The sequence below is a fragment of the Balaenoptera borealis genome (genome assembly GCF_965194805.1).
Source record: "Balaenoptera borealis genome assembly, chromosome: 8".
In the NCBI taxonomy this organism is placed as follows: Eukaryota; Metazoa; Chordata; class Mammalia; order Artiodactyla; family Balaenopteridae; genus Balaenoptera; species Balaenoptera borealis.
In genome coordinates, this window is record NC_138865.1 from 22888262 (window position 1) to 22915944 (window position 27683).

At 43.7% G+C, this 27683-nt stretch overlaps 2 protein-coding genes across 2 annotated transcripts in view; one reads left to right on the top strand and one right to left on the bottom strand.

Moving 5' to 3' along the window:
• Positions 1-27683, top strand: part of LOC309633727 (uncharacterized protein) — a 1009062-nt gene that overhangs the window by 666425 nt on the left and 314954 nt on the right. The gene's annotated exons all lie outside the window — the stretch shown is intronic.
• LOC309633773 (spermatogenesis-associated protein 31A6-like) lies at positions 551-13825 on the bottom strand (the record flags this gene model as incomplete). The annotated part of the gene is made up of 4 exons (XM_082403032.1): positions 10661-13825; positions 10024-10075; positions 6338-9747; positions 551-660 (listed from the first exon to the last, which is right to left on the bottom strand). The coding sequence occupies exons 1-4, from the start codon at positions 10680-10682 to the stop codon at positions 551-553; spliced, it is 3594 nt and encodes a 1197-aa protein (XP_082259158.1). The 5' UTR covers positions 10683-13825.

Consider the following 27683-nt stretch of genomic DNA (forward strand, 5'->3'; position numbering starts at 1 on the left):
CAGTTGTGGAAAGCGAATATCTGTATGGTTTGGGGAATCCCTCTCTGTCTCAGGGTCCCCATTTGTTCATTAGGTGACCAGACTACAGAAGAGGCCACAGTCATTTTTTGGTAATGACTTTCCTTCATCATCCTCCTTCTCCTGTTCCCTCCCCACTCCTGCTCTCCTCCTTCTCCTCTTCTTCTTCCTCACCTAATCTCCTTCATCTAAAGTCCGCAGTGAGTCCCCAGACAGACAATGAAGGAGGGCTATAGGGTGTAGGGTGGTGAAAGGCAGGGTCATCTAGGAGTAAATAGAGGGAAGGAGCAGCACCCATCACTTTGGCCAAGTTGTAGTTCCTCCTTCAATTATGGACAAATCTTTTAGGTGGTATCCTGGCCGTGGCCAGCAGACCCTAGACCTGCCTGTCCTTCTTGATCTACTCTTTGCAAATCCTTTCATCAGATAGCTTTGGGGGAGTCCTTCCAGTTTTAATAGACTAAAATGTATGTACTCATTTGTGGGGCAAATGTATCTCAGCTGCCTACCTGAAGTCCCCCCCTTTTTTCTTCTACTGGGAAAGTTCAAGGAAATGTAATGGTTTTTCCAGAAACTGTTTGTGCCGGTTGTTCTGTTTACCCTCATGTTCCATTCCATGACGGATGAGAATGGTCACAGAGCCTAATTTATAAACCGCATATCCTATGCATCACTTATGTAAAAATATTCTAGCCCACAGATCTTAAAAAAAGAATGTTAATGCATCCCATCCAGAGGACCAGCTAAAGCACACACACACACACAAATGCTTAGACCAAAGAGCTGTGTCACTCAAATTTCTTGTTAATCAGGATGAGATGAGGCAACTGTGTTTTCCTCTGAAACATGCCAGTATTTCCTAAATCCTCATATATTTTGTTGGGAATTACATTATTTTATAATACCTCTTACTAGAATTTAGTTTTATCTCAAACACATGGTTTAGAAATATTAGCTTAAACTTCCAAGAAGAGAGTGTCATTTTCATGAATGTGAGATGTTGTAGTTGTGGGTATCTATAGGAAAACGACGAGCTAGTCTAGTTAGTAAATACTATTGATTGGCTATTAGAGGACATCTGTGGCTACTTTCCAGAGTTCTGTGATTCAGTAACATAAGAAAATGTCACAAAGGGAGCACATTTCAAAAAATTAATAGCTATGATTTTGTAAAACATTTTACAGCCTGAATATTTGTTTTTCTTAATTAAAGAAAATACACAGGGCCCTCACATCAGCTCACTCCTCTCTTTTGAGAGAAAGGACCATGACACTGTTACCCCACAGAGTGACCTGAGAGACTTAACCAGACATAATACTTGACATCTGTACATTATCCAGTTTTTACCATGTAAAGGGCAACAGAATTTATGACCAATGAGAAATATGTAGTCTCAACTGAGTGCAAAATTTGGAAAGTATTAGGCAGACAGTGAGACCTCTATTATTATTATAATAGAAATGCTGATTAAAGATATACTTTCTTTAACAGATGTTAAAATGCCAATTCCCAAGCGATATGAGGTAATATATATTTCAAGCACCAATTAAGTGACATATTTTCTAAGATTTCAAAATTCTTTTAAGCAATGTATCCTTTTTGTAGCCCTATAATAAATAAATAAAATATAAATTTCCTGAGTCTTGGAAAATGCACGTTTCTTATAATTATATAAACTATGAATTCTTCTAAATGGTTCAGAAGTTTAAGTTATCACAGGTGAACATTAGGATTTTTTCACGTTCTAGAGACATGCATCCCATACAACCATCTTGACTGTACTACTGTATTTTAAAAGGAGTAAAATAAACAATATCATTTAATATTAGGCAGTTAAGTACAAATATGCCAGATAATGTAATAGAGATATTGCCAAACATCTGTCACATTTGTGAATAAGCTTCGTGTGTCTGATAAGGTGGCTCACTTCATTGAAAAATAAAGCAAACCTCACAAACCTGGCACAAGCTATTCTGTGCGAAATCCCACGCCATTTGCACAGCTAGGAAGTAGGGGTTAGATGCCTCTTTGCTGGTTCATTTCACCATGGATCCCACTTGCTGTAGGCCTCTCTACATCATGTTTCCAAAGGAGAGAAGTCACTTTGAGTGCAGGAACTTGTCCCCAGCAAAACAAAGCATGTGACCCCCTGATGCCATTTGACTGAACGATATTTAAAATCGGACAAAGATTTTTCCCTCATTAGATGCTGGCAGAGTTTTGCTTCTTTTCAAAGTCTGTCATTCTTTCAACTGTGAGTCAGAGCTCAAGCTAACTAAAACCTGTGAAGGAAAGGATTTTGCGGGTTTTCACGGGGAATCTGTAGTTCTTTTTCAGAAGTAATTAAAAACTACACAAGAATTTTCTCTGGGGGCACTGGTACCGATCTCCTGCACCTTCAGTTTGCTACATGGCTTGGGATCCACTCAGAGCCGGCTGGTGGCTCAGGCTCATTTGAGTGGGTGTCAGGCCGCTGTTTGAAGGGTCTCCGTGGTCTCGCCGGGGCGCTGGGCGCCTGTGTGTGGACTGCATGGAATTGCGTGCAGGTCCCTTGAGATTTCTCAGCGAGGGCTCCGCGGAAGGCTCCTGTGAGAGGGCTCTGTGTATAAGGCTCCTGTGAGAGGGCTCTGTGTATAAGGCTCCTGTGAGAGGGCTCTGTGTATAAGGCTCCTGTGAGAGGGCTCTGTGAAGTCTATGTATTATCTCTGAGAGGTCCCCGTGTGGGGTGAGTGTGGGTCCCCGTGTGGGGTGAGTGTGGGTCCCCGTGTGGTATCAGTGTGGGTCCCCGTGTGGTATCAGTGTGGGTCCCCGTGTGGGGTGAGTGCGGGTCCCCGTGTGGGGTGAGTGTGGGTCCCCGTGTGGTATCAGTGTGGGTCCCCGTGTGGGGTGAGTGTGGGTCCCCGTGTGGGGTGAGTGTGGGTCCCCGTGTGGTATCAGTGTGGGTCCCCGTGTGGGGTCAGTGTGGGTCCCCCTGTGGGGACTCTTAGTGGGGGGCCCTCCATTGCTGGCCTTTCTGCACCTCACAGAAGGAGAAGGGCAAAGGGACTTGCAGCTTCTTGTTTCTTGCTGTTCTGTCAGTGTCCCTCTGTGTCACTTCTCCCGACAGGTGCCTTGGGCGTCCGGCACCCTCAAACCCAGCACTCACCTCTTGGTGCCCCTGAGAGGACCCGGCAGCAGTCAGGCTCAGGGGCCCCGCTCTGTGCCAGCCTCTCCTGAGCTCTGGAAGTTGTTCTGTGCTCTGGGTCCCAGCCCCTCCCAGGGCCCCTGGCTGTGCCCCCAGTGCTGTGTCTGCCCCGGAGGAGGAGGGGGCCCAGAGGTGAGACCTGGCTCCAGGGAGAAACCACAGCACAAGCAGGCCTGTGGCCGCTCCCCCTCAGCAGGTCCTGGTCCCGCATGTTGGGGTCCTGACAGGCGTAGGGCAGGGCCATTCAAGCTGTCACCTGGATCAGGGGACCCTCCTGGAGCAGGACTCTGCAGCACGGGAGTGACTGTGACACAGAGCCCCAGATTGCTCTGTAGAATTGCTCCTGTCTCCCTGGTTTCCCGTGTGGACGGGCCGGGGAGGAGAGCTGACGGCACCCTCGTTCTCCGCAGGTCACTTCCCGCCCGCTGGGTGACACATCCTGTCTGCTGGCCTCTTCCCCCTCCAGGCTCTGGGGTGAGCAAGGCTGACAGCAGGTGAGACTTGCTATGACCCCAGCACAGTCCCTGAGCCTGTTAAGTCCCACTTGTCCCCTGGGGGCCTCCTTGGGCCACGCGTGTAGGTAAAGGTCACAGACCGCGAGTCTGTCGTGAGCTCCCAGTCCTGTGAAAGTTGATTAAATACATTGTGGGGAAGTGAACCTTCCCTGCTTGGGGGCTCCACGGCCTCTGGGAGCCTGGCCCTCTGTGGAGGAGCTCCAGGGGCCTTCCCTCTGTCTGGGCTCCGGGAGCTGGAGTAGGGGGAGAGTCTGGGCTGGGGCCACCATAAGCCACTGGCCCCTGACTTCTTTTCTCTGGGCCTGTACACGGTGGTGGGACGCCAGGGGCTCCTTGGTCACTGCGCCATTTATGGGCGCCTCTGCCACTTGCCTCCTTCCCCTGCATCCCACCCTAGGGGCACATGACAGACAGTGAGGTGACTGCACACACAGTCACACCCCTGCTCGTTCCCCAGGGGGCGGTGAGCACTGTGAGTAGGGCTGTCCTCTCCTCCGGGGCAGGGGTGGACGGCCCTCGGCGGCCTCCATGCTCATCACCTCACACCCTCAGACCTGGGAGTGCGCGGTCCTCCTCCTCACCGCTGCTCCAGGGTGCGAGAAGGACAGAGGACGGGTGACGCTCCCGGCCCACCTCAATCCCAGCTCCATCGGGGAGAGAAGGAGTTCCAGGGCAGGCATCATCTATCCCCACCGAGACATGGGGGCAAGGTTTCTGCCACGTCTGGACTCTGGGCTAGCACTGCCCCCAAACTCCTCTCCTTATTCTGACATGTGAACTTGTCTCTGACACTTTCTGGAGCCTGAGGGGAATTTCAGCCTCTTCAGACCCCTCCCCTACAGTCCCACAAGTTCAAGGTAGAGAGAGAGCAGGAGAGGACTGAGCTGGTTCCTGAGAAGGGGGAGGTCTTTAGGTTTAGTTCACCTTGACACGTCCTGAATGCTGTTGCTTGTTTCTGTAATGCTGCTATTATGGAAACTTAAATGCAGTGAGGGAATTGAGGGGAGGATGGGTATTCCACGCTGGGATCAACCTCCCTCCATGGCCCCATCCCATCTGGAAGCCAAAGCAGGCACCTGGGAAGAGTGGACCCTGATCCCTTCCTTCCCCCCAGCAGGGCACAGACAGAGGCCACCACCTCTCATGAGAAGAAACATTTATTTTGGGAAACAAAAATTGTGGTAGGAAGAAGCCATTAACACATAGACAATGTCTTAACATGAGAAGAAACAGGTTTTCTTTGCATGAACTGCACTTTTCCTTGCACTGCTTTCCTACCAGGAGAGGCATGAGAAGCACGCTCTGATTGACCAGAGGGAACACAGGCCTGAGTCACCTGCCACCCTTGGTCTATGCTGGCAGGGTCTGACTGGGGACTCCAGTTCCCTGGGTGGGAAGGCCAACTTGTCGCCCCTGCCTCTGGTATGCCTGCTGTTGTTAAGGTAGCTGTGGTCCTTGCGGGTGGCTTGGTGACTGTAGGCTGTATCTTTCAACACTCTTCTCTGTTCTGAAGAGGAGAGAACCCTGTGGTAGTGGGAATGCCCCTCTGCTGGGGCCTGGAGCTGTTCTGGGTGCTGATTTAACTCTGAGGCACAGAGTCCTTGGTGAAGCCCCAGTTTGTCTACTAGGACCTGTCCAACAGCTGTTCCAACCGCCCGAGGATCAATAGCCCTGCTCTCTACAACAGATTTGCCTTTGATTGGTTCCTGGTGGTGAGCAGTGGCTGATACAGGCTTGCCTTTTTGAGCCCTGCTCTCTACAACAGATTTGCCTTTGATTGGTTCCTGGTGGTGAGCAGTGGCTGATACAGGCTTGCCTTTTTGAGCCCTGCTCTCTACAATAGACTTGCCTTTGATTGGTTCCTGGTGGTGAGCAGTGGCTGATACAGGCTTGCCTTTTTGAGCCCTGCTCTTTACAACAGACTTGCCTTTGATTGGTTCCTGGTGGTGAGCAGTGGCTGATACAGGCTTGCCTTTTTGAGCCCTGCTCTCTACAACAGACTTGCCTTTGATTGGTTCCTGGTGGTGAGCAGTGGCTGATACAGGCTTGCCTTTTTGAGCCCTGCTCTCTACAACAGATTTGCCTTTGATTGGTTCCTGGTGGTGAGCAGTGGCTGATACAGGCTTGCCTTTTTGAGCCCTGCTCTCTACAACAGATTTGCCTTTGATTGGTTCCTGGTGGTGAGCAGTGGCTGATACAGGCTTGCCTTTTTGAGCCCTGCTCTCTACAACAGATTTGCCTTTGATTGGTTCCTGGTGGTGAGCAGTGGCTGATACAGGCTTGCCTTTTTGAGCCCTGCTCTCTACAACAGACTTGCCTTTGATTGGTTCCTGGTGGTGAGCAGTGGCTGATACAGGCTTGCCTTTTTGAGCCCTGCTCTCTACAACAGATTTGCCTTTGATTGGTTCCTGGTGGTGAGCAGTGGCTGATACAGGCTTGCCTTTTTGAAGGGATTCTTCTGTTCCTTTGCCTTTTTTATTGTGGCTAAGATACTGCAGAAAGTGCCTTGTCCATTTGTGGCTTTCTGGTGAAAGCTCTCTCTTCTCTGGCGAGAGCTGGGGGTATTTGCTCCCAAGGGACTCTCCTCTTTCCCTGACCTGAGAAGCGTGGCTCATCCCACTTGCTTGAGAAGCCTTTAGTCCTGAAGACCTTTCTTCATACTCTCCCGGTTTGGGCCTCCAATCGTCCTCCCTCTCATCAGTTGGGGCAAACATCTTGCTCTGGCTGTTCATTTCTTCATCCTCTTCTGGTTTGAGCCTCTCACAGACCTCCCCATCATCACTTGAGGCAAACTGGCCCTTACACGGGTCCCTAACCTTTGCTTTCCTGGGTTCCTGTTGTCCCTGGTTGCTTCTCGTTTCTTCGTGTTCTCCTGGTTGCAGTCTCCTAACGCTCCTGCACTCCTCAGCTGGGGCAGGCGTCTCGCTCTGGCTTCTTGTTTCTTCATGCTGTCCTGGTTGGGGCTTCGTGAAACCCCTCCACTCCTCAGCTGATGCGAGCACCTCCCTCTGGCCCTTCATTTCTTCATGCTCTTTCGGTTGGGGCCCCTTAAAGTCCCTCCGCTCCTCAGTTGGGGCAGACATCTTGCTCTGGCTGTTCATTTCTTCATCCTCTTCTAGTTCGAGCCTCTCACAGACCACCCCCTCATCAGCTGAGGCAAACTGGCCCTTACACAGGTCCCTAATTTTTGGTTTCCTGGGTTCCTCTTGTCCCTGGCTGCTCCTCATTTCTTCATGCTTTCCAGGTTGGAGCCTCTTAAAGCCCCTCCACTCCTCAGTTGGGACAGACATCTCACTCTGGCTCTTAAATGAGTCCTTAAGTTTTGGTTTTCTGAATTTCTGCTGCCCCTGGCTGCTCTGTTCGCTCACGTTGAGGTCATATGGCACCACCTGGAAAGCTGGCGCGTCCTCACTAGCATGTTCCCTCTGGGAACTGGAAAGAGACCTATGAGAAGCCAAGATGTCTGCAGGAAGGAGCACATCAGTGTGAGAGTCTTGAAGGAGCTCACCAGTGGCACGGCCTTGAGCCACCTGTGTTTTAAGGCATGGCTCCTTTGGATGTTGGGCAACTGACTTTGTTGGTAGTGACAGGGTTTTCCTAGCGGCTGGAAACCCCAAGACAGTCCCATTCTCCCAGCTTCTGCCCATGAGGTTGACTGTGGGCACCTGATAAGGCAGTCTGCCCTCCTGTCCAGTCAGAGGGGCCTCTGAGGGCCCATACCTGTCACCAGGTGAAGTCTTTCCCAGGGCCCTCTGGATTTCTGTATGCTCAGGTGAGGGAACAGGGAGGGGACTCACCAGGGTGGGAACTGTTGCTTTTGTTATCACTTTCATTCCCTGATGGGGCTGAGGTTTTCCCAAGAACTTATTAGCAAAGTTGGCTTTTGAGTGTGCCCCAGATTGCCAGGTGGCAGAGGGGGAAATGGTGGACCTTGGAGAGGACCAGGGTTGAGCCCCACATGGCTTGAGATTTATGGGCTCAAAGGCCTGTTCGGGTAGGCCCCACCTGTGCCTTACCTGCCACCTTATAATATGTGCTTCCAGCATCTGCCGAATGCTTGAACTGAGGAAGGAAAGCACACGGGAGGAGTTTACACAGGGTTTCCAAGACTTCAAGGGTGCTAGATTTCTGATTTCCTCGTGAGGGTGGGGCTTAGAAAAAACATAGTTGGCAGCAAGCCAGGATTGACGCACAATCACAGGGATCAAACCTTGATTAATCTGCATCAACTCTGTGCTGAAATGGGCTTTCAAGGTTTTTTCTAGATGTTTCTTCTCTGGGCTACTGGGTAAACAGTTTCCAGAGTCACTCATCAAGGGCCTCATCAGGTATCTTTCTGACTCCTTTTCAGAGTTTCTTTGCAGAAACTTCCCTGGGAGCCTGGCCCTGGAGGAAGCTTTTGAGATCCTCCTCAGACATGGCCTTAGACCCTTGCCGAAATCCTTCCCTGGTTGAAATTGCATTTGACCCTTCCTATGGGATCTCCTAGGGCGCCTGGACCTTATCTTCTGTGGGTCCAGTCTCCTTTTGCCTGTAAAAGCAGAGGGCTGCCAGGGTCCCTGCTTGCCCTGTGCCTGATAAGTCCTTAAAAATTGGCGCTGAGAGGAACTCAATTCCAGAGACAGAGACAGGTGGATACTGAGGCACAGGCCCCTCTTGGTTTGATCTTTGATGAGCCTCTTTTGAAGATGTTGCTTCTGGAGATCAGGGCCAATTAAGTCCTCATGATGAATAGAAACTGACCTTTCGGCCTGAGAGCGCCCCCTCTCTTGGGGAAGGTTGAGACTGAGTTGGCTAAAGCCTTTCTGAGATCTTTTGACCACAGAGGATGAAGGCTTCCCACTTTTCAGTTGCTTCTGCAACAAGGGGCATTTCAGACATTGAGTTTCAGTTGGGATAAAATATGGTGTCTTGTTCTGAAATGTAGGACAATCTAGTCCACAGGTACTCATCTGGGGTGGAGAATAAGGTGGTCTGAATGGGAGAGAAGATGGGAGGTAGGGCTGGGCCTGGATCTGAGCCAGAGGTGGGGACTGGCACGGAGGCAAGTTTTGAGTGAAAGGCTGGGGTGGGACCCCCGGGCAGGGCAATACTGCGACCTGGGAAGGACCTAAAGGTATTCTAAGTTGAGTTGAAACTGGAAAGCCATTAGAAACTCCACTGAATAAAACAAAGAGTGCCTGCTGTTGAGTAGAGCTCCTAGTAGCCACCAGGGACTCGCTGTGCAGAGAGGGGTGACCCCGGTAGAGCTGGGTGTATGTCAGTTCCAAGTGGTCCCTCAAGACCTCGGAGTGTAAGAGCTGCCGAGGACCGGGTAGCTGCTCTGTTTTGTCTTTCCTGTTCCAGAAAGATTGAGGGGTTGTGTTGTCCTGCTCAGCACCCAGTGATTTCCACGCATTCCCTAAAGTGTTCAGGTGGTAGTCTGAGCTCATTTGTTCCGAGAATGACCCATCCTTTTCTTTCCCCTTATGAATCTTTAGTTCTACTTTCTTGGTGATTAGAATCTCCAGCAGCTTCTGGACTTCAGGGTTGACAAGTGAGGGGCTACCAGTCTCTACCTGCTTGTCTCTGGGCTCTTCCTGGAACGGGGCCCCTGGTGGCTGGTGGGACAGGTGTTCTTGCCGGGACTCACTCTGTGATGAGGTGGGGAAGAACAAGGCCTTGGTAGTCTTCCACCAGAAGGACAGGAACAAAATGGGATAGCATACGAGGCCAAGACTCAAGATGGCTGCGATGGTAGATGCCAAAAAAGAGTTACCTGGAGGTGAGCTCTTTGCAACAGTGCCAAGGGTGATTTTCTTCAAGTTGGATTGGTCTTGAGGTTCTTTTGACAGGGTGGAGGCCACAGGTAAAGAGCCCTGGGTCAGAGGAGCCAGGGCAGCTGATGGGCACGTGGCAGGAACAGCCTCTTCTGCAGGTTCCCTGCAGGGCTGGTGGGCTCCAACAGACGCTGCTCTGCACACCTCACCAGGGGGGTCTTGATAGGAGAGCTGATGAGAGCTGCCCTTGTCAGGGAGCCTCCCCACGTGGCTTCAGGAGACATGAGGCACAAGCTGCAGCCAGGAGCCCCCAGGGCCAGGAGGGCTGGGCAGGCCAGGCAGGGGTGGGCACCTGTGGCCCACGGCCCTCCACGGCCCCCATGCTGACTTCACAGTGCTCCTGCTGTCCCTCACCCCAGGGCTTTGGCCATACCCCACCCTCAGCGCTCCCCCTCCCAGCTCAGCCCCAGGCTGCCTGCAGCCCAGGTGTCACACCATAGGCTTTGGGTGGAAGAAGAACCCAGGAGAGAAGGGGAAGATTCTTTACCTTTGTAGAAGTGAAGTCAGGGCCCGAACCTCTTCCAGGCAATCTCTGAAAACTGGAAAACAGCAGACTGGGTCATGGTGGTGAAGGCAAGGGCTTAGGGGGTCTTACAGGAGGCTGAGTGCTGTGTCCCTTTAAGGGGACACCATTGGGAGATTGGAGCCCAAGCACCAGCGTCCAGGGCCACAAGATCCCTGACAGTGATGGCGAAGCTCATGAAAGGGTTTATCATTTACAAAGTACTTCCATATCCATTACCCCTTGCTGCGCTCACATCCTCCCTGTGGGGGACAATGGGCAGGGGTCACATCACAGAGGAATCTGAGCAAAGTTAAACAACTTGTCCACGGTCGGACCTGGAGGTCCCTCCTCCCAATCCAGGCAATCTATTGGTCCACTGTAGCCCACACACCCCTGCTGGGCCACACCCTTTTCCGGGCCCCTTACTGCTTCATTGTGCGCATGGAATCTGGGAAGTATCTGGGTTCTGCTCTCCTTCCCAGGAAGCTCCCTGAGGGTTCTGCTTCTTGAGGCACAGGCCCTGCCACTGGCCTCCTCGGAGCCTGTGGAGTGGGCCCTCAGGGCTGGGAGAGATGGGGCCTAACCCTCGGGGCACACAGGGCTGAATGGCACAACTTACCTTTCGAAGCTCTGTTTTTCATCTTAACCTTGCGTTTCCCCCTCCACTCCGTCTGATGCTGAGAGACAGAAAAAACGAGGACCTGGGACCCAATTCTCACTCTCCCCTCTCTAGACAAGCATCAGACACTCAGTGTCCATACATAATATGACTTTTTACATTTAACTAACAGAGCTCTGTGGTTTTTCTTTCCTTTCACTCATTTTTAAAGAGGATAAAAATATTTTCTGTTTTCCTTCTCTGAAGAACATAAAGAAGGATTTTCAATGTGAGATTCACCCTGGATTTCTTTTGTCACTGTTCCTCTGCTCAAGAAACACACACATTCTCTGAACTACGGGTTCATCTGAGCTCCAACAGGTGGGTCTCTGCTTCCCGAGGCCAGGGCCACTCCAACCCCCGCTCTGAGGCTCTCAGGGCCTCAGCACTGCCAGCAGATCAGCCCTCATCCGAGACACATGTTCACAGCTGGTGATCCATTGCTCATGGGCCTGTCCTCTGGCTGAGATTGAACTCAGTATCCAGTCCTCGACCTCTGGTCACTGTGTGTGAGACTTGCCCTGGAGCCCTCCACCACACCTGGACAACTGGTCTGAGATCTTTGGATACAAATCCTAGTGTTCACTCTATCCCCTGCCCAGGCTGGCTTGCCCTTAGAGGGATGACGTCCTATTCTTAGGAGTAGATGTCCTATTCTTTCCCATTCCAGGAGTCTCTGAAGTTGATTCAGAAAAGTGGAAATAATAATAGAAAAGAAGGGAGAAGCATGTGCTTGTGGGTCTGGCCCAAGGGTTCTTTACCTTCGTGATGTTTCCATGTTTCCTAGGAGGTGGTGAAGATAGATTATTCTGGAGGTAGGAGAGTAACAGGAAATAGAGCCCCAGTCCACACAGAAAGCCAAGGATGGTGGCACTCGCCCAGGAAGTGCGACTGGAGTACAGCCAAGTATCAAAAGTGCTTTTCAGAGAAAAGAGAGGATTCTCCATCATCTGAATCACATTGCTGGCTTCAGGCAACTGAGCACAGGATGTGTACTTGGGGACTGAAGTCCTAGGCCTACATCATAGAGCTGTGGTCTGGTCACAAAGGGCTCTTGAGGGTGGAGGAGGGAGTAATAGAGGAGGAGGCTGGACCACGGCCCCTCCCCACCATCCGCCCCACAGCTCTATCCCTCCACCCTCATGGGTCTTCTAGACCTTAGTCAATTTTCTATTCATTCCACCTGGAAATCACATTTTTCCTGGTTCCTCAGATCTCTTGGGGATTTCGAAAGATTCCCTTTCTCTCCTATTGAATCATTACTTATTTCAGCAGAAGCTGAAGATACAATAGGAAGGCCATTAATATGCAGTACACTTTTTGCTTCCCTTTCCAATTTTAGTGATTCTGGAATCATCATTTAATGTTGTGATAATATTCAATTGAGAAACTTAAGTTTTCTGTTTTTTGACAAATAATTTGAGCCCTCAACAATCAAAAGTTTTTTTTTTTTTTTATTAATTCAAGTGGTCTGCGGATTATCCAGTTCATTTGGATAATACCCGCCATAGGTATGGATCTCTTTCTAATTAATGTTGTCTGGAGAGAAAGGCGAAAACAGCTTTTTACAATTTAAATGTCACTGGTCTCCTGTCAGAATACGTTTTTATTGTGTTTTATCATACAAGATGGTACATTTCCCTACTACTTCCTCAGCATCTGTCAGGTATATTAGGAAATGGGTTTTTTCCTCAGGTAATTGCTCAAATCTGTAAGATGGTTTTAGGTCTACTCTCTCTGACCTGTTTTGACCTTTAAACCTCTTCGAGTCCTAAATGCACGTTGCATTTCTTTCTAAGATCCTGGGAGGTGTGGCCATTTGAAAAGCCTTCACTTTTTATCGCCATTGATATTTACTGTTATACCTCTCTGCGAGGGCTGCTTGATGGGGGTGTTACATGCACATTCCCCCTGCTTGTTTTCTGTGCTTTATGGGAGTAATGTGAGCTTTCTGTTTTAGATAATTTACTATGTTCTCCACTGTGGACAAAGCAGGGAGTGAGCATATTGCTGTAAGGCAAAAAAGCATGATTGATAAGGTGGGTGTAAAACAAGCCAAGAGTCGTGGTCCTCATGTGTGTAATAGGTTCCATCAAGTGAGGGACAAATGGAAGTGATGCAAAGAGAGAGAATGGAAATGAAACTAAGAAATAATCTCTCCATTTTTATTTTCTTCAATGTCACCAGCCTGGATGAAAAGACTTCAAAGCACATAGAACCAATGAGTCAAAAATTATATTGTAATTATACATCCATTATTTTCATGTGAGTTCTTAGATCATGTTTTACCAGGTGTTTTTCTGAAACATTTTTCTGAATAAATGGAAAGGTGTTCCTGATAGGCAGGAAAGGCAGGTATCAACATTTTACAATTGACTTCAGAGATGTAGAGAGCTGGAAAGAGTGTTGTTGGAAATTAATGACTTTTTTCAAACCCTTCCTAAAACTGAGGTTGCAGGACAAGCAACCAACAGGAACTCTAGAGAGTGACAGGCACCTGCAGGGAGAAACAGCAACTTGACATTCATTTACTTAAAACAGACACAGACTGAATGAATTATAAGCCCAGAGATTAAACTAGAGAATTTTAACAAATTGAGCAACAAAACAAACAACCAAATACCAGATTATAAACCAAAGAATAAAATAAATGTCCATGAGTCCATACTTATATAAATAAATCATTGACCAGAAAAATAAATTACAGAAAAATTACAAATAATATATAAAGATATTTAGATATTCCTGCCTCCAAGAAGTGGAGTTTTATTTTGATCATGTATTGGGTTTAGTGTTGGGTTTCTAGCTAACAGAGATTTGAGAGAGAAAAAGAATAACTTTACAGTGAATAAACCTGGCAGGTACCACCTAAGTCTAGTGGTCCTGATAACATCCTCAATTACAAGTCATCTTGAAATCATGTACCCTCTGATATGATGCATAAGAAAAGCATTCACCTCTGTGCTATGCTTCCCCCAAACCCATAACCCAAGTCTAATCATGAGAAAATATCAGAAAAAAGCAAAATGAGAGATATTCAAACTTGAAAAAGTCATGAAAATCAAGAAAAGACTGAGAAGCTCTCACAGATTGAGGATGACTAGGCAGATAGGTAACTAAATGCAACATGTTATTCTTATTTGGATCTTGAACAGACAAAGGACGTTAATGGAAAAGCTTGGTGAAAGTAGAATGAAGTCTGCAGTTTACTTAATAGTGTAGTACCAATGTTAATTTCTTAGTATTAACAACTGTACTATGGTTATATAAGATGTTAACATTAAGAGAAGCAGTTTCCAGAAGTCATCACTCCTATCCTTACGATAAGGAAAATCTGGAAACACTGGAAATCAACAATTCTTTCCCATTTCAGGAGTCTCTGTAGGTGATTCAGAAAAGTGGAAATAATAATAGAAAAGAAGGGAGAAGCATGTGCTTGTGGGTCTGGCCCAAGGGTTCCTTACCTTCGTGATGTTTCCATGTTTCCTAGGAGGTGGTGAAGATAGATTATTCTGGAGGTAGGAGAGTAACAGGAAATAGAGCCCCAGTCCACACAGAAAGCCAAGGATGGTGGCACTCGCCCAGGAAGTGCGACTGGAGTACAGCCAAGTATCAAAAGTGCTTTTCAGAGAAAAGAGAGGATTCTCCATCATCTGAATCACATTGCTGGCTTCAGGCAACTGAGCACAGGATGTGTACTTGGGGACTGAAGTCCTAGGCCTACATCATAGAGCTGTGGTCTGGTCACAAAGGGCTCCTGAGGGTGGGGGAGGGAGTAATAGAGGAGGAGGCTGGACCACGGCCCCTCCCCACCATCCGCCCCACAGCTCTATCCCTCCACCCTCATGGGTCTTCTAGACCTTAGTCAATTTTCTATTCATTCCACCTGGAAATCACATTTTTCCTGGTTCCTCAGATCTCTTGGGGATCTCGGCTTGAACCCACCATTTTCATAGCCTTTGAAACTCTGAAATTCTCCCAGGATTTTGGCTGTTTCCCAACGATTTTAACTCTCACAATCTCCTTTGTTCACAATTCCATCGTTTTTTCATCTCGCATATTTACATTTAAGTTGTATCAATACTTTCTCAGCAAATTTCAGTTATACGATACAGTATTATCAACTCTGGTCACCATGTTGTACATTAGATCCTAAGACTTTCATCTCATTCAAAGTTTGTACCCTGTTGCCACCCTCTCCTTATTTCCCCCAACCCTAGCCCTTGGCAAACACTCCTCTGTTTCTATGAGTTTGACTTTTTTCTGTGTAGATTCTGTATATAATTGATAATAGGCAGTATTTGCCTTTCTCTATCTGGCTTTCACTTAGCATGATGTCCTCTAGATTCATCCACATTGTTGCAAATATGAACACCACTTTTCCCATATAATAAGTTTTTTACTTTCATCAACCCAGAAATAGAACTTTTTTTATACTTATTTAATTTTGAATATTTAATTTGTTATAGTTTCCATCCACCTTTGCCGACTTCACTCAGAATAATTAACACAAAAATTCAAACTAATGATGATTATTTCAAATTTACAAAACCAAGTATAACAAAAAGATAAGTAATTTAACCTCTAAATGATATGTTTTGGGTTAGTAACATTTTATACTTCTGAAGTTAGAAAAGCTTCACAAAAACTGTACACACACACACACATATTTTGACAGACCAATGCAGTATATTCAAATCCAAAAATTAAGCATGTCCTCATTTTCTCTAAATCTTTTGTATATTGTCTTGACCACATTTCTTCTCACTCTGCCCAAAATAGACAGTCTCCATTCTCCAGAGTTTAGAAACATGTGTGGAACACCCAGAAGTCAGAAATGGGTTAGGTGAGCTTAGGTTCTCATCTTTAGAGTAGACACTGGGAGTGGAGGACCAAGGCCTGGGTTAAAGTCATCTACAGTAGCCTTTTCTGATATCCCTAGTGTGTTCTACACATATTCTCTTTTTCAGAATACACCTTGCCTTCCCCCTCCTACCCTACCCTCTCCGGACCCTGGAGCTTCGAGTCTTGCCTGTACCTTATAGAGAGGGCACTTTGAGTCTTATAGGAAATCCCCTATGACATCATTGGACATCCCTTTTGGCAGGTGGAATTGGGTATTCACTTAGGGATTGTACTTTTTAATCACTAGCTGGTTAATTTTTCTTAATATGTGAAATATTTACTTGGCTATACTGTCATGAATGTACATGTTCAAGAACATGTCTCTAGCATCTACTGTTGCTTTTATTACAGTCTCTTCACCCTTTATGATATTGTCACTGGGGCATGACAGTCCTCAGTGTGAACAACTAGGGCACCTGAGGAGCATGGAGGTCCCTAATTTAGACAAGTAGAATCAGTGGAGATCATGGTGGGTCCTGATTTCTGCTTCATTTGCAGGGGGACTTATGACTGAAATGTGAGTCTCATCTTGACCTAGAAAATCAGGCTTGGGCATGCAAGGAATCACCTTCCAATATGATTCTGTGAGATAATGGAAAATATATATTGGTCTCTGCCACCAGTGCCTGGCACAGAGCTCCTGAAGCTCTTGTGATTTCCTGGGTGATAGGAGTGTCTTTTTTTTAAATTAATTTTTATTGGGTTATAGTTGATTTGCAATGTTGTATTAGCTTCTGCTGTACAGTAAGGTGAATCAGTTATACATAGACATATACACACTCGTTTTTAGATTCTTTTCCCATATAGGTCATTACAGAGTATCGAGTAGAGTTCCCTGTGCTATACAGTAGGTCGTTATTAGTTATCTATTTTATATAAAAGTGTCTTTTTGTGATAGGGATGGGGCAGGCACGTGGCTATGAGCGAGCAACCATCAGCAGTCCCACTCAGCCACTGGTTGGCTTTGCAGTGGGCCCCTCCCCCTCCCCTTCCTCTGTTTAAAAGGAGCCTGAATTCAGACTGGAGGAAGATGGTTCTTTGAGACACTAGTCTACCATCTTCTCAATCTGCTGGCTTTCTGAACAAAGTCATTATTCCTTACCCCAACACCTCGTCTCCTGATGTACTGGCCTGTCGTGCAGCGAGCAGAGTGAGCTTGGGCTTGGTTTCATTTTGCTCTCGTGAGGTGACTCTGGGTGGGCTCCTGGATGGCTCCTGGGTGAGGGCTGATCACCAGAAAGACCAAGCCATGATGCAGGCTTGACATTTTTAGCCCCACCCCACTAGTCTCTTGAGAAGGGAGAAGGGCTAAAAAGGGAGTTAATGACTGATCACATGCCTACATGAGGAAGTTTCCGTAAAAATCCCTAAAGCACAGGATTTGGAGAGTTTCCAGGTGGGTGAATACATCCACATTCTGGGAGGGTGACACACCCCAACACTGCGGGGACAGAAGCCCCTGAGTTTGCGACCTTCTCAGATATCATCCTATGTATCTCTTCATCTGAATGTTCATCTATATCTTTTCTCATATCCTTCGATAAACTGGTAAATATATGTATTTCCCTGAATTCTGTGAGCCACTTTGGCCAATTAATGGAACCCGAGGAGGGGGTCTTGGGCATCATTTCCTGAGTACAAATTATTGATTCTCTGAACCCTTTTGTACACATGAGTGCTTAGATATTCACCTTTGTAGGTATTAGACAGTTACACATACAAACACTTACAGATTATGGAAAGATGATTTTTTACTTGATAAAAAGATAATCTTGGTTATACCAAAAGAGGTCTTGTGTAAGTTGTTCTTATTACCCTAAGCTAGTATATTTATTTCCAATTTATGCATATTTTGATCACAGAATAATTTGTTGCATAGTTAACTCTCTTAGTAGTCACCAAAATCATGTTTAATGTCTTCCTCCAGAGATAAGACAACTTTATACTTAACAAGTCAAACAAAGGTCTCTTTCTGGAGCTGGGACTGAAATTCAAGTCTGCTACTTTATTGCCTCTTATCATCAAATGATGTAGGAACAAATTAAGAAAAATATAGAAGAATGTCAAGTAAGATAGTGGATATACTGTGAGTTATTTTATTTACTTTGTATTTAAAAACACATAACACTTGTGAAGTGTCAGGTATGGTTCCATTTAAAATACTGACCATTTAATAGTTTAATAGTTTATGTGTGACATAAATAATGTATATCTGTGGGACCTAACACAAAAAAAGAGCCTCACAAGCATGTCTGAAAATAGAATTGCCCTTAGCACTGTCAGACCATAACTGTGCAGTTTGTCAAGGTGTTCTTACTATCAAATTCCCAGTGTATCACTTTTCACTGAAACTTCTGATGATATGCATTTCAACCCTACTTTGCTGTTTTGATCAAGGTTTTCCTTCTTTCTACACTTTTACAACAGTACTGTAACATCGTAAGCATGATTCAAAGTGTAGTTCTTTAAAAACTTCCTTTAAGAGAATTTTAGAGAATCCTGCAAAGTACATTTCTCCACATGTATCATCCTACTTCTGTCAAACCACTTAGTATTTGCTTGATAGCGGAATCATCTACGGATATGTCTGACTTTTCTCCTAGATAGCAAATTTCTGGAGAGCAGGGACAGTTTTGGGCAGATTCAAGCAACATGGAGAAACCCTGAGATTCTGTGGGCCCAGGCGTCCCTCTTCTATGCAAGGCCTAGGTAGGGTTTGAGCCAGGTGACTTGCCCAAGATCATATGTCTAGTTTGTGGCAGAAATAGGCCTATCACACAGTCCCTTGACTCTTAGTCCTGTATTTTTATACCACACAGCTCAAGCCAACTGTGACCTGATTGTCCTTGTATAATGAAGATGGCCTTCCAATAAGCCAATAAGTAGATATTGGGCACTAAAATATGCCTAACATAGCAGCATGGGACTAAGGAGGAAATAAAAGAAAACTAATAAGAACCATCATGTATTTATTATTATGCCACCAAATAGAATTTTTTAGCCTTCATCCTTATAGTAAAGTACCAGTTTGGGGAAATAGCCCACTACCTTTGCTCATTTATGCACCGCAGATGATATGAATTGTCATTGGATCTGAAGACAATGTATGTGTTGACTTTAGTATCACAGATCTTATCTTCACTGTGCTATATTTTGCTTATGATTTGTTTATGAATTATGCATCTATGTTTATGAGGGAGATTGTGGTTCTTCCTGAAATGAAAGGTTCCTGGTCTTATTAACAGCTATGCCACGACCTCCACCATAGTCTTCCGGTTTGCCTGTTTCTTTGGTCTCAGCATTCTCTGCTATGACACACAATGCTAATGTCTGGATTGCGACGCGTGTAAATTCCAGCAAGGTGGAAGGAATGAAAGAGGATGAGAGAAATCTAGCACTGCCAGAAATTAAGAAGTGAAAAATCTTGGGGAAATGGGAATGGACACAAAAACCGTTAAAGAGAGTTTATTTCATGAAGACAAGGTTGTTTTCACATTCAAAAAAATCAATCATTATTACACATCATATTTGTAGGATAAAGGAGGAAAGTCCAATGATCACCTTAGTAGATGCAGAAAAAGAATTTGGTGTAACCCAGTATGTTAAATGACTTATTTTTCTATTGCATCATATTCTTGACAATCCTAATGTTGTTTCTTGTATTTAACAAACTCTAAAACCTAATCCTGCTCAGTACTTTTCTAGGCTTACATGTATATTTCTTATGAAGCCTTTAGGGCATGTGTTTAGAATGTAAATCAATAAGAAAACTCTTCCAGAAAACCTAATCCAACTAGAATAGTGTGTATAGTCGAGAGGAACCCTCGTGTTAAATAAAGGCCCCTCCCCTAAAAAATTAATCAGTATTACATTGGATTATTTCCCTGACCTATGTGATGATTTTTATCTCTGTAATAAAAGAAGCCATAAGTATAGGAAGTGCCTGCTGCTCAGTTATTAAGGTGAATTTCAGAAAGATTCCCTTTCTCTCCTATTGAATCATTACTTATTTCAGCAGAAGCTGAAGATACAATAGGAAGGCCATTAATATACAGTACACTTTTTGCTTCCCTTTCCAATTTTAGTGTTTCTGGAGTCATCATTTAATGTTGTGATAATATTCAGTTGAGAAACTTAAGTTTTCTGTTTTTTGACAAATAATTTGAGCCCTCAACAATCAAAAGTTTTTTTTTTTATTAATTCAAGTGGTCTGCGGATTATCCAGTTCATTTGGATAATACCCGCCATAGGTATGGATCTCTTTCTAATTAATGTTGTCTGGAGAGAAAGGCGAAAACAGCTTTTTACAATTTAAATGTCATTGGTCTCCTGTCAGAATACGTTTTTATTGTGTTTTATCATACAAGATGGTACATTTCCCTACTACTTCCTCAGCATCTGTCAGGTATATTAGGAAATGGGTTTTTTCCTCAGGTAATTGCTCAAATCTGTAAGATGGTTTTAGGTCTACTCTCTCTGACCTGTTTTGACCTTTAAACCTCTTCGAGTCCTAAATGCACGTTGCATTTCTTTCTAAGATCCTGGGAGGTGTGGCCATTTGAAAAGCCTTCACTTTTTATCGCCATTGATATTTACTGTTATACCTCTCTGCGAGGGCTGCTTGATGGGGGTGTTACATGCACATTCCCCCTGCTTGTTTTCTGTGCTTTATGGGAGTAATGTGAGCTTTCTGTTTTAGATAATTTACTGTGTTCTCCACTGTGGACAAAGCAGGGAGTGAGCATATTGCTGTAAGGCAAAAAAGCATGATTGATAAGGTGGGTGTAAAACAAGCCAAGAGTCGTGGTCCTCATGTGTGTAATAGGTTCCATCAAGTGAGGGACAAATGGAAGTGATGCAAAGAGAGAGAATGGAAATGAAACTAAGAAATAATCTCTCCATTTTTATTTTCTTCAATGTCACCAGCCTGGATGAAAAGACTTCAAAGCACATAGAACCAATGAGTCAAAAATTATATTGTAATTATACATCCATTATTTTCATGTGAGTTCTTAGATCATGTTTTACCAGGTGTTTTTCTGAAACATTTTTCTGAATAAATGGAAAGGTGTTCCTGATAGGCAGGAAAGGCAGGTATCAACATTTTACAATTGACTTCAGAGATGTAGAGAGCTGGAAAGAGTGTTGTTGGAAATTAATGACTTTTTTCAAACCCTTCCTAAAACTGAGGTTGCAGGACAAGCAACCAACAGGAACTCTAGAGAGTGACAGGCACCTGCAGGGAGAAACAGCAACTTGACATTCATTTACTTAAAACAGACACAGACTGAATGAATTATAAGCCCAGGGATTAAACTAGAGAATTTTAACAAATTGAGCAACAAAACAAACAACCAAATACCAGATTATAAACCAAAGAATAAAATAAATGTCCATGAGTCCATACTTATATAAATAAATCATTGACCAGAAAAATAAATTACAGAAAAATTACAAATAATATATAAAGATATTTAGATATTCCTGCCTCCAAGAAGTGGAGTTTTATTTTGATCATGTATTGGGTTTAGTGTTGGGTTTCTAGGTAACAGAGATTTGAGAGAGAAAAAGAATAACTTTACAGTGAATAAACCTGGCAGGTACCACCTAAGTCTAGTGGTCCTGATAACATCCTCAATTACAAGTCATCTTGAAATCATGTACCCTCTGATATGATGCATAAGAAAAGCATTCACCTCTGTACTATGCTTCCCCCAAACCCATAACCCAAGTCTAATCATGAGAAAATATCAGAAAAAAGCAAAATGAGAGATATTCAAACTTGAAAAAGTCATGAAAATCAAGAAAAGACTGAGAAGCTCTCACAGATTGAGGATGACTAGGCAGATAGGTAACTAAATGCAACATGTTATTCTTATTTGGATCTGGAACAGACAAAGGACGTTAATGGAAAAGCTTGGTGAAAGTAGAATGAAGTCTGCATTTTACTTAATAGTGTAGTACCAATGTTAATTTCTTAGTATTAACAACTGTACTATGGTTATATAAGATGTTAACATTAAGAGAAGCAGTTTCCAGAAGTCATCACTCCTATCCTTACGATAAGGAAAATCTGGAAAAACTGGAAATCAGCAAGTTTTCATAGACTCATCAAAGAACTAAAGTTGCAAGGCTAATTGTCACCCCGAAAGTTGGAGAGCCAGGCACATCCAGAGAGATATAGGAGCCAAGATCTGCTTACTTGCAGCAGGAGCCATAGACGAGCAGGATGACTTAAAAGGTAATTTTGACAAACTGCTGGAAGCCAAGGATGACTAGTTGAGAGGGAGAAAATCCTGGGAGCCAGACTCTTGGGGTGCATTACCTCCAGGAACCCCTGCAGGCTCTCATGGTGAGGATGGAGAGAGGTGCCCGAGGTGGCTCTGGAGGGGGTGGGGACGAAGGGGTGGCAATGGAGCTTTCTATGTAGCAGAATCTTACTCTCCAGAGAAAGGACTTGGCCAGAGTGCAATTCTGAAATCTTATCCCAGCTAGAGGAAATAAATTCTCCCCCAATTCAGCCTTCTACATCCTTCCTTTCTCATGTGATGCGGTGTGTTGGGGGAACATGTCAGCAGGGGATAGGGCTTCAAGGAAATGCTGCAGCCAAGGGAAGGCGTAGGTGCAGGGGAAAGAGCCATATCCTCGGGGAGAGTCAGAAACAGTTGTGAAGGCCACACCCTCAAACAGAGTCCCACTAGAGACTGGGATTTACTGCAAGATTATAGAATGTTTTCCCTCCCGCACAGTTCACCATCACACCCGCAGGCCTCCAGGATAGTTAAGAGTAGATCACAGCCAAGAGAACTGCAAGACACAGACTCAAGCTGAGCAACAGTACTTAGGGAAACCCCCAAATCAAGATGAGAGACAAGGGGCTTCCCTGGTGGTCCAGTGGTTAAGACTCTGTGCTCCCAATTCAGGGGGCCCAGGTCTGATCCCTGGTCAGGGAACCAGATCCTGAATGCCGCAACTAAAACCCGGCTCGGCCAAATAAATAAGTATTAAAAAAAAAAAAAAAAAAAAAGAGGAGAGACAAAAACAAGGACATTAGAGGAATTTGAAGCCTTTGGCACCTATGTTACCACAAACATTAAAAACAGAACAACTGACAAAGATCAGAAAATTATAGCTACATAAAGGAGGAACTTCCAAGGAGAAATGAATGCTGGTAAAATTAAATCCTTGAGTTCTCTGCTTCTTAATCAATCTAAAAAATAACTTTTATCAGCCCTGGTGGCCTAATGGATAACATATAACTGTTTTAAGGGACAATAGTTACAATGTGTTAAGGAATTATGGCACATGGATAAGTGAAATTAATGACAGCCACGTCACAAGGATGGGAGAAAAGAATTGGGAATACTATGTTATAAAGTTCCTGCACCCATCAAGTGGTGTAGTGTTATTTCAAGGTGGGATTAGATTATTTTAAAAATGCATATTGTAAACTCTAAGGAAACCATAAAAAATTTAAGAAGTATAGCTTACACTCTTAAGTGAGGAGATAAAATGGAAACATTAGGGGAAACTGGGTACAAGGAACAGTCTGTACTATTTTTGCAACTTTGCTGTTATTCTAAAATTATTCCCAAAGTAGTAGTTTAATATGTTCCTTAAGTGTACTTGCTTAATTATGAAACTGTCTCAAATAAATTAATGGTGCATCTCTTGCCCTCAGTTCCTAATTTTTGAAAAGTAAAAAATCCTGGAAAAATTAGCACATTTAAGTCAGTTTCTCCACCCCACTCCAGGTGATTCTCTCCGCATTGTCCCTCATTTGGCTATATAGATTATTTAGTTCTTTTTAGGATGCTAATACAGCTGTCACTGTAGCTATGTATGCCCCATTAATGTATGTAACAGAATATGCCCACATAGATTGCTGGATATATATGCCCTGATTCATGTTTTCAAAGACAAAACAAGTAAGAGGATTGATTTTATTCAGGCTTTTGCAATAAGAAGATCAGAATGTCTTGCAGGGTGGTTTTTACCTTAGACTTTTTTAGGGAAAGTAGAAAAGTTACAGGTGGGGCTGATTTACAGTTGGAATTATTTTGCAATTAGGTGAAGTCTCAGTCAGTTAGATGAACAGGAAGGTTCATCTCTGTGTCTGGCTAGTTTTAGAAGGACAAACAGTTCTGAGCTCAGCGAATCATTCATGGAACAAAGAAAGGGAAGTTGAGAGATCAGTGCCTGGTCTTATCAGCAGGTTAAGGCAAAAGGGGAAAAGTTGGTGTTTCCCTGGTCACCGATAAACAAGGGAGTGATCTCCAGGTCTTAGGGGAATCCTGAGAAGGCCTGGGTAGCAAATCTTATCTTAAGTGGGGTGGTTCTTTGTGGTACACAAAAGGTGGAGGATTTCAGAAAACAGAGGATAGGGTGATTTCTTAACTGTTGCCGTTTTCTGAGATCACAAATCACAGGTAAAATTCAAAACGGTTGGGCCTCAGTTTTGTTCATGACCAAGAAATGTCATTCATTGTTGAACAACACAGAGGCAATCATAAACCTTTGAGTGGGGCAAATCTGGGTCTAAGGAATAATCTCCTGAAGACTCTTGTTTGGCGTTGTTCCTGCAAAATCATTTGAACAATTGTTGAGAGGAAGTGGAAAAGATGAGCGTTTTAGAGTTCTGGAGATCAGGCATCTTAAAAGAGGGATTCTAAAATGAAGAAGAGAAATATTAACATAAAATATTATAGTAAGTAAAAAGTCTGTACCCTCTCTTTTCCATGTGAAAATTAGAGGCAAAATCATATAAACTTAAAATTATGTTTAGTAACTAATTTTCAGTATTTTATCTTATTTAAAAATGTATAGGTATCTAAAGAATACTATTATTTAACTCAGTTTAGCATAAGTCTAACGTTTTAAGTTACCTAAAGATCTTGGAAACTATCTTCATACCACAAAGCATAAGCACTGTTAAGATAAGATTGGTTTGAATAATGATTCAATTTGGTTAAACAAAAATTTACATTTTTCATAATCTGAAACATCTGGTAGATACAATGCTAGTTTATTCAATCAGAAAAATTTTATAAGTTTAGGAAGAGCATATCCAGGTAGAATAAAAATGTATGATGTTGAAAACATAGCTGTTTTTATTAAACCAATAATATTAAGCTAGTCTTTTTTGACAAAGATTTGCCTTAATTATGTAAACTTGAATTTTACAAACTTTTTAGTTAGTTTCCATAAGAATACATTTTTAAGCACATGAAAATATCAGAAGTTCAGTTTCCTTAATTTCTGGTAATTTTAGAACTATTCAATTTATGTGTGTTTGTTTATGTTTAAGCTAATCAAAACAGAATTCTCTTTAAGAAATTTCATAGTGCAATTTTGTAATACCATCCAAAGGTAGAAACTTACTACACATTCATAGACAAAAATACATACAGACAGACACAAATAGAGAGCTTCAGTTCTACGACTTTAGCCGTGCATTGGACAAAAGCATAGAAATACTAATACATCATCCCTGGGCCATATAAAAGAGTTAGCTTTCATCCTTGTCCCACCAATACTTGTAAAAGAGATCTTCAAGATTCCCTTTGTCCTGATGTGTAACCTTATGGATGCTGTGTACTAAATTTTCGGCAAGTAACCAAGAAGAGACCAAGTGGCCATCTGGGTGTCTCCAGAATCCATCTGAGTGGCAAAACATCCAGCTTGTTTCCAATGAGATTGTTCAGCCTCAGGTTTTAGCAGGCTGTTGTGCCGTAGGTTCCTTAAGTAGAGTTTCCCATCTGTAAAAAAGATTGAGCAAGGGGAAGTATGTAGGTGGCAGAGGACAAATTTTCTTGGGAAGTGGCTATGTTAACATTTTTGTCAGTCAGGTAGTTTCCTTGGCTTTGGGAGTTCTGGCTTCCAGTGTGAGCTTTGATTTTGAGAATAGCTAATTATTTGGTTTGCAATGTCTTCTAATAGGTCAGTGACTTGTGTTCCGTTTTTGATGGGTATTCCTGCAACTGTCATTGAACACTCTGTGTTTCCATTAAAGGGGGCTTAGGGATCTTGACAGAAGCAAAAGAAAGTCAGGTGGTCAGTGAGAGCAATTCAGGGGCAGAGGTGCCTAGGCAGAGTCAGGGGCCCAGAAGGTAAGGCCACTGGGAGAGCAAAGAATACTGTTTTCCAACTGGAAAGTTATTCTCTTCCCAGAAAGTTTACTGCAATTTTGGGGCTAATGCTGGGTAAATCATGCCAGGTAGTAAGAAGTTCTAGTGAGACAGAAAGAGGTTTAGATAAAGGCAGGTCACACACAGCATGAATGTATGTCGGTTCTAGAGTTCTGTGCGCCTCCTTGGGCTGCATGGCCTCCTTTAGAGAGACCTCCTGCAGGAATGCAGCTTTCTGTTCTCCTGCACAGATGGCCAACCTGCTACTGCATGCTGAACCCTTGCTCTGACTAATTAATTTTTCTTCTCCACTGACTTCTGCTTTTAGTAAGTGAGCCAATTCACCCCATTTCCTATTGTAAATTAGATAAACCAAACATTAGATACAAAGAGAGGGATAAAGAACCAGTTTCTTAGTTAAGCTTGACCTCTTTTATGTGTATCCAGTTGTTGTGTTTTTCTGCTTTAATGGGATGTGGTATTAATAGGAATAAAGGCAATGAGGCAAACAAGTCTGAGCGGTCTGAACATCACATAATAAACACTGAAGGAGGGCTGGTTTCCATAGTTGTATGTCAGCGTCACTAGGCACAGAACATTCTAGAGACACCTGAGTGGTTTGGGACCACTGGGTCAGGGATAGCAATTATTGTGTGAGAAATTCCAAATAAATAATTAGCATGTGTTCATGCAGAAGAAACCCTATTCACAGTAAACCAATTAAGGGTGCCTGAGGATAGGAGCACAATAGAGAATCACTGTACTTACAGATAAATAGAAAAAGGAGACTACAGAATACGCCTCTATATTGGTTTAGTTTGTAAATTAAAAAAAGTAATGTGAGGTTTTATATGAATGAAGAAAATGCGATATATTCAAATACATATATATATTTCACATATATCTATAAAGACATATAATGAAATATTATTTATCCATAACAAAGAAGGAAATCCTGCCATTGGCATGAACCTGGAGGAGATTATGCTAAGTGAAATGAGCCAGACACAAATAGGTAAATGCTGTGTGATTTCACTTACATATGGAATCTGAAAAAGTTGAACTCATAAAGCCAGAGAGTAGAACGGTGGTTTCCAGAGGCTCGGACGTGGACAGAATGGGGAGATGCTGGTCAAAGGGTACAAACTTCCAGTTATAAGATGAACGAGTTCTGGGGATCTAATGTACAGCCTGGTGACTATAGTTAGTTAATACTATACTGTACACTTGAAATTCACTAGGAAAAGCTAACTATGTGAGGTAATGGATGTGTTCATTAACTTGATTGTGGTAATCATTTCACAATACATATGTATATTAAATCATCACATATGGCACTTAAAAAAATCACTTGTACAACCTAAGTATATACAATTTTTATTTGTCATTCATACCTCAATAAACTGGAAAAAACACTGAAAAAAAAAAGTGGAAAGATAAGCCACAGACTGTGAGAAAATATCTGCCATTTATATCTGATAAAGAACTTGTAGCCAGGATATATAAAGAACTCTTAAAAACGCCATAAGAAGAAGACAAAATAATTCAATTTAAAAATGGGCAAAAGATTTGAATAGACATTTCCCCTAAAGAAGGTATACAAATGGTGAACGCCACATGAAAAGATGTTCAATATCATTAGCTATTAGGGAAATGCAAATTAAAACCCCAGTCACATCCACAAGAATGGCTAACAGAGAAGAGAAAGAAGATAAATATTGGTGAGGGTGTGGAGAGGAACATTGCTGGCAGGAGTGTGAAATGGTACAGCCACTTTGGAAACCAGCTTAGCACTTCCTTAAATTGTGAAACAGAAATTTACCACATGTCCTAGCAAAATTCTACTAGTAGGTAACTACTCAAGAGAAATGAAAACATTATGTCTACAGAAAGACTCACACATGACTGTTCCTGGCAGAATTATTCATAATAACCAGAAAGTGAAACAACCC